This window comes from Melanaphis sacchari, unplaced genomic scaffold, assembly GCF_002803265.2.
Source record: "Melanaphis sacchari strain LSU unplaced genomic scaffold, SCAv2.0 Contig1519_pilon_pilon, whole genome shotgun sequence".
Taxonomy (NCBI): Eukaryota; Metazoa; Arthropoda; class Insecta; order Hemiptera; family Aphididae; genus Melanaphis; species Melanaphis sacchari.
Window position 1 is genome coordinate 5,772 of NW_020270664.1, and position 6,807 is coordinate 12,578.

Sequence of the window (6,807 nt, forward strand, 5' to 3'; positions counted from 1 at the left end):
ACTGATAAGCGTCCATCCGAGGATCCCGGTACAATCCTAGCGTCTTTACCGCGGTGCCGTCTATATTTAGGATGAACATTGGATCGTCATTATTATTCGATATATTTGTCAATAATGCGGGCTCATTAGATATCCATTTTCGTAATATGAATCCAGCACTGTTCATAGTGTTTATCACCTCCTTTCTTAAATTAACAGCATCTGCAATCGTGTTGGCGCCCGTTAAAAGATCGTCCATATAAAAATCGGAATTAATCGCCCGAGAAGCCAACGAGCCTTTTCTTCACATTCATGCGCTAATTTTTCGAGACACGCGATGGCTAAATATGACGCGGGTGTTGTTCCGTACGTTATCGTATTTAAACAATACTCTTTTAATTTATCGCTGGGTTGTGATCGCCATAATATAGTTTGTAATGACCTATTTTCTTCGCTTATTAATATCTGACGATACATTTTTTCAATGTCCGTTGACATGGCGTATTTGTGTGTCCTAAATCTTGATATTATGCAAATAAGTTCATCTTGAATTACTGGGCCTTTTACGAGTATGTCATTTAAACTCGTTCCCAAGTCCGTTTTACACGACGCGTCAAATACTACGCGTGTTTTCGTCTAGTAACTTCGTAGTACTGTCGGCGCGTACGACAGAATGGTGAGGCATATACTAACTTGTTTCAGTTTCGCGGACGCCGACGGTAATGACATTTCTGACATATAACGTAGTTGTATGTACTCGTTCATAAAATCGATATAATCACTACGTAATTTTGTATTATTCTTGAATTGATTTTTCAAGGCCAAAAATCGTTTAAGTGCCGTACTTTTCGGCTCACCCAGCTTATCGTAATTTTCGCGTAATGGTAATTTTACCACGAATCTTTTCGTTGTATCTCGTCTTACTGTTCGATTAAAATGCTCGACACATACTTTTTCTTCATCGGTGTAATCCTGTGGTGTTTTGCTGGTATCATCAATTTGCCAAAATTTTGCTATCTGCTCATTCAGGTTGGCGCTGTCTTGATGCGTACCTGGAGGTGGAATGGGATGGTTGGGTGTTGAGGTAGCAAAAATATATAACACAATTCCGTTTTTCGGTAAAAGTCGGTCTTCACCGGTTTATTGATGTGAACGAACAAAACAATTTGTGTTAAAGAAAACCAAGATAGTCGGTAGTGACAATTCTGTGAAATTGTCCAGGTGTACAAAACTTTACTGTGACAATCAATGGAGAGGGGTCTCACTCGTGGTGTTACCGCGTACGGTGTATGGAAAAAACTAAAACTCCGGTCGTCGGACCGGTTCGCGGTATCGGCGGTCAAGACGTTCCGACGCCGTTGTCGTGCGTCGGCGTCGTCCGTCGTCGCTGGCGGTTGGATAGAGAAGTCGTTCCGCGGTTTTCCGCGTAAAGGCCGTTTGAATTCAAACGGAATATTACGCGGGACCGCGTCAGTCTTCCAACAACTTAGTCATCGTGACGAATGATTTTACGGCGGTTTGCGCTAAATTGTGTGTGGGGCCGGCGGCAATCCAACCTTATTCGCTTTCTTGATATATAATACCATTTTCCGCAGCTTTATATTTTCCAGGACGTAAAATATCATAAGAACATTCGGCACCAATTAATACGTCTATTTTACCGGGAATCGCGTACGTCGGATCCGCCAAATTTATATAATTAGGTAAACCTAATTTTGTCGTGTCAAAACTTTGCATAGGTAAGTTGTCGTAATTTTATGTAAAGTTAGAAATTCGAATTCACCGCTATAGGCCGTATCTTTACTATGAATAGTAGTTTTTACTGAATAATGAGCTTGACTCATTGAATTATTAACACCTGAAATAGAAAATTTCACTCGTTTGCGCGGCAATTGTAATTTTTGTGCTAAATCATTGGTTACAAAATTACATTGAGAACCTGAGTCCAACAACGCGCGCGCGTGAAATATTTATTTCGATCGACCTTCAATTTTAATTATCGCAGTTGTCAGCCGGTTGATAACAAAATTTGTTTTATGGCGCTACGCGCAGCATGTGTACTTATCGACGTTTCGGCAATTATTTCTGGTGCCTTTTGATCATGAAGCAACGTATTATGCTTCTCCCCACATTTTTTGCAGCCATCAAATTTACATTTATCTCCCAAGTGTCGACTTAGGCATACTGCACAAATGCCTAATTTGTCTACCTGTACTTGTCGTTCGCGGACGCCGATACCTATAAATTTTGGATATCGATATATCGCATGGTTTTGTTCACACATATAACATTTAAATTTAGATGTAGTAACATGCATTGACGCTCGATTTTTACTCGGGTATTTTTTCTTTTTGGTCTGCTGCTCTTATTTTTTGTTCAGCTTCTCCGTGTAAGTTTTGAGCTCCTTCTACGGCTTCTAATACTTGAAAGCGTTTATTTAAAAATTGTATTAAATCGGAAACGTTTGATATTTCAGATTTCGGCGCCTGTACTTCCCATGCGTGTAGTGTAGCTGAATCTAGTTTCGTGCAAATTATGTGAATCATCATTGGTCCCCACGTATTTGGGTCGTGGCCTAGACTTTCTAGCGCTTTCATATTACCAAATAACTTATTAACGAATTTTCTTAATTTTATTGCTGATTCATCTTCTAACGGATCTAGATCAAAAATTGCTTTTGTATGGTTTTTAACTAGTATGCGTTTATTATTGTAGCGCTCATTCAAGCACTCCCAAGCAATTGTATAATTTTTATTCGACGTTTCAAAGCTCTGAATGACCATTAAGGCATCACTTGTAAAAGCTGATTTTAAACAAAAAATTTTTTGAAAGTCTGTTAGTGCCTCATTTCCATGAATAAGTGCCACGAACATGTCGTGGAACGTGGACCATTCTTTATAGTCTCCACTAAATGTAGGTACATTGAGCGCCGCGAGCTTGACAATCAATGCTTGATTTGACGCGGTACTATTACTTCGCGCTGTTGTTGTCAGCTGCGACATTGCTTGATTTTGACTTTCATTATTTTGATCTACTTGTTCATTTGTATCTTGCTGTGGTTCGAACAATTTATTATATTTTGATACTGCTAGAAAATACAACTCTTCGAAGTCAAATTTATATTGGTCTTCCGATTCATCTTGCACTTGCATTTCTATTTCCAATTGAATTTTTTGAAACAACTCCCAGCTTTTTTTGATCTTTTTTCGTTTTATTTTTAGTATTTCAGTGTTGCTATCGGTCTTAACTTCATTGACATCGTTCAAAAATCTTGTTAGCTGACCTCTCAATACCCCTCGCCTCTTTATTTGCGTTGCCGTATCTTGATCACTCATTATTATTGAACTTCGTTCTATTTGACTGATATCAAGTTCAGTGACAATTTATTTAGGTAATACTACGACTATTATGCGATAGGAAATTTTATGTGCTGCGGGAAGCCCGATAATAAATATTAAATTTGATCTTACCTCGTGGTTTCAACGTTAATCCACACTGCTTTAACACGCGAATTTTCGCTTTATTTGGTTTTTTAGCGAATTGTAATTTATTTTTCGCCTTGATATCCTGTTCGAAAGACCATATATTTTTGGGGAACGAGAAATTAGATATACAAAATATTGTTTTTGTTTATTTCGTACGTTCGCACTCTTATAATTATATATATATAAAAACCTTTTGTTTATTACAAATTCCTTTATTGTGTAAAGTCGCGGTCACGCGGTGATAGTTTCTATCGTGACAGCTACTATCGAGAAACTGTCATCGTGTGAACAGATCGATAATGACTATCAAATTATCACGAAAGCGACTCTCGTACTATCATGCGTGCATGATAGTGGATATTAAATATCATGAGAGTGATAGTCATTATCATCGTGTGAACTACCAAACTTTGATGTTATTACTATCACTATTACACCCACACAACAAACATATATTGAATTAACTTTTATTTAACATTTGATATTAAACATTTTATATTTAATCAACATTAATTTTTCATTTATAAATATTTAATAAATATTGAAAGTTGGTTTTTTGAACCCATTTCTAATATTTATCCAATGTTGACAATAAACATTCTTTTAAATTTAAATTCCAATATTTAATAAATAATAAAATTAAATATTTAAAAATAAAATAGAATTTGTTAAACCACTATATAAAATACTTGAAATGTTATTAATATATTAAAAGTAGGATTAGGTAAGTTCTAAAATTAAAATAATAAAGGTAATAAAAACAACAAATATTAATGAATTGATAACTTATTATTTATTAAAATCTTAAATAATAATTATAAAGAATATTGCAGAAAATAAACTGGTTTAATATAGCTTTTATTTTATTAAAATTGTAAAAAAAATTAACAATTGAATATTATTTATAATAATAGTTTTAAAAAAAATTAATACTTTTTAACATATTTTTTTTTTTTTGGAAAAATTCATCTGTAAAAAAACCTATGGTTTTTAGTTAATTTTAGTCTGCAGCTTCTGCATTTAATCCAAGTTTATTGTTTTTTTTTAATGTTGAATGGTGCCTGTGCTAAATGATACTTGATTCTACTTTCCAATTCGTTTTGTGAAACATTCATAAATTTGGATTGACATTTTACAGCATCTGTTAAATAATAATAAATAATATAGAGCTATAATACACTTATCTAAATATGAAGAAATAACATTATTTAGTTAATAATAATCTTACCAAAAATAACAGGACAAATAATCAGATCGCAAAATTTCTTTTTTCCTTTTTTACCATTATACGAAAATAAAGATAGTAAATTGTCAGTAAATAATTTCATCAGTATTCTCTTCATAGTACAATTAATGTTATTACCTCCCAAGTATGATAAATATTGAACCTGAAATGAAAAGAATAATAATACATATTTAACAGACTATATAACTACTTTAACTAATAATAGTTTAAAGTGAAAATAACTACAATAATTTAATTGATTACTGCAGAAAATTGATATTATCTAGCTAATAAGCCATTTGTGATCTAAATAATATTTAATAATTTTACATTATTTAAATTAAAAATAATAATATATTTTACCACTAAATACATACCAAACATTTTTTAAAATTTAAATTTGTATTAATTTGGTCTTCTATAATATTTAAATTATATAAATCATCGATTGGAAAATTGCAGTCTTGTAATTCATTGACATTATTAGAATCATCTTGTTTGCTATTATTTCCATAATTTGATACAATAGATTCCAATTTATTTAATATTTCATTTTGCTTTATTTCGATATGTTTTATATCAGTTTGTAAATATATAATATTTCTTAATATACCTTTGAGCATCTTTTGTGAACCTATAATATAATAACAAATTAAAAGCTAGTTTTTATTTAATATATATATTATGATATAAATCAATTAAAATAAAATAATTTTTGTGAAATTCAAGGATAGTAGTAGTTTATTACTATATAGAAACTAGAGATGGGCACTCTCACTCATAAAATATCAGTAAATTTATGTATTACACGAAAGAAAGCTGTAGACAATTTTAATAAAAAGTAAATAATAAAAACAATTATAATAATTAAATGTGATTAAATAATTATTTTACAAAAATTTGATTTGTCACATTTATCCAGTTCATAATAAAATCTTATAATATAAAACCAAAACGAGCTTCCTGGGTTTTTTCGCCAGAGTGCTCTGGTTTAGTGTACTGGCCAATCGAAAAATTCCGTTTTTTTTCTTCCAGTCGTCGTGTCCCATATCTCCCCGTCGTTATCGTTTCTCCAACAGCCGTCGTTATCGTTTCTCCAACAGCCGTCGTTATCGTTTCTCCAGTTCGGTTATTGTCATTTACTCTTCACGTTTTTTACCATTTTCAGCTTCTTGGTTTTCCAGGCCTTTCAGACCTCTTTCCGTCGCGTTCTCTGGCTTCCTGGCAGGCAGGGTCTTTCGTCCGGTCGCGTCTCCAGATTTCGTTCGCGTCCGGAAAAGCGACTTATACGTCATTCCGGTCGTCGTCTGTCATCAATACTGTTTTCTGCCCGCGTTTTGCTTCTTTCGGTGTCTCCCGCCTCGGACGCCTCCGCGACTTGTATCGTCTCCTCGTCAGCGTACGAAATACGATTATATATGTGTATATATATATAATAATATATTATATAAAAATAAATGCAAGTACCTATTGTTGACGTACATCAGATTATATTTTTATACAAAAATGCATAATCATTGCTCTTCAGTCGTTGTATGCCTTCATACTATGCATACCTTTGGGGATATCGTGATATAATGCTGTATGATAGCCGCTAAACTCAGTATCTGTCTGTTGGGCGTCTACGATTAAAAATTAAGAGATACGTCAAACGTTCTAAGAAATAAATAGCTACGATTACGGTTTCCGTGACCGCGAATCGTAAAAATGTACAGGTTAAACGACGTATAATATAGTATTCGTCGCATCTCTAGAACGTTTGTAAGTGCTGAATTCGGCACGTTTGCATGGCTCATCAAACGGTAGTCCGATGGTGAGGATAGTCTTAGATGGGTCCCCACTTCGTGAGCAGGTTCAGATCCCGTTTCAGCGTATTCCGGCATTAAAAACCACATGCAGGATTTTGCATTTTTCATTATTCATCATTGATAATTGCTATTTTCGTTTGATATGACATTCATATTTTCAAATTTTAAAACGATTTTGATCTCACACATTACATTTGATTACTGTGATTGGTCTTGAACAAAATATATATATTATAATATACTTTACACGAACGTTGAGTACACAGTATTCAATTCTGACAGCCAATGGTTAACGCTGACATGCGATTCA

At 33.5% G+C, this 6,807-nt stretch overlaps 2 protein-coding genes across 2 annotated transcripts; both read right to left on the reverse strand.

Annotated features, from left to right (window-relative positions):
* Positions 1–2,309: 2,309 nt before the first annotated feature.
* LOC112591989 lies at positions 2,310–3,314 on the reverse strand. The gene has a single exon (XM_025335951.1). The coding sequence runs from the start codon at positions 3,312–3,314 to the stop codon at positions 2,310–2,312; it is 1,005 nt and encodes a 334-aa protein (XP_025191736.1).
* A 1,181-nt stretch (positions 3,315–4,495) lies between these two features.
* LOC112591990 lies at positions 4,496–5,984 on the reverse strand. The gene is made up of 4 exons (XM_025335952.1): positions 5,849–5,984; positions 5,067–5,323; positions 4,693–4,852; positions 4,496–4,605 (listed from the first exon to the last, which is right to left on the reverse strand). The coding sequence occupies exons 1-4, from the start codon at positions 5,982–5,984 to the stop codon at positions 4,496–4,498; spliced, it is 663 nt and encodes a 220-aa protein (XP_025191737.1).
* Positions 5,985–6,807: the final 823 nt, after the last annotated feature.

Coding starts and splice junctions, on each gene's coding strand:
- LOC112591990 (XM_025335952.1), bottom strand. CDS start 5,984: ATGACGTATAAGTCGCTTTTCCGGACGCGAACGAAATCTGGAGACGCG. Junction 4,853..5,066: donor TAAATTTTAAAAAATGTTTG/GTATGTATTTAG, acceptor TTTTCATTTCAG/GTTCAATATTTATCATACTT. Junction 4,606..4,692: donor TATTTGTCCTGTTATTTTTG/GTAAGATTATTA, acceptor ATTATTTAACAG/ATGCTGTAAAATGTCAATCC.
- LOC112591989 (XM_025335951.1), bottom strand. CDS start 3,314: ATGAGTGATCAAGATACGGCAACGCAAATAAAGAGGCGAGGGGTATTG.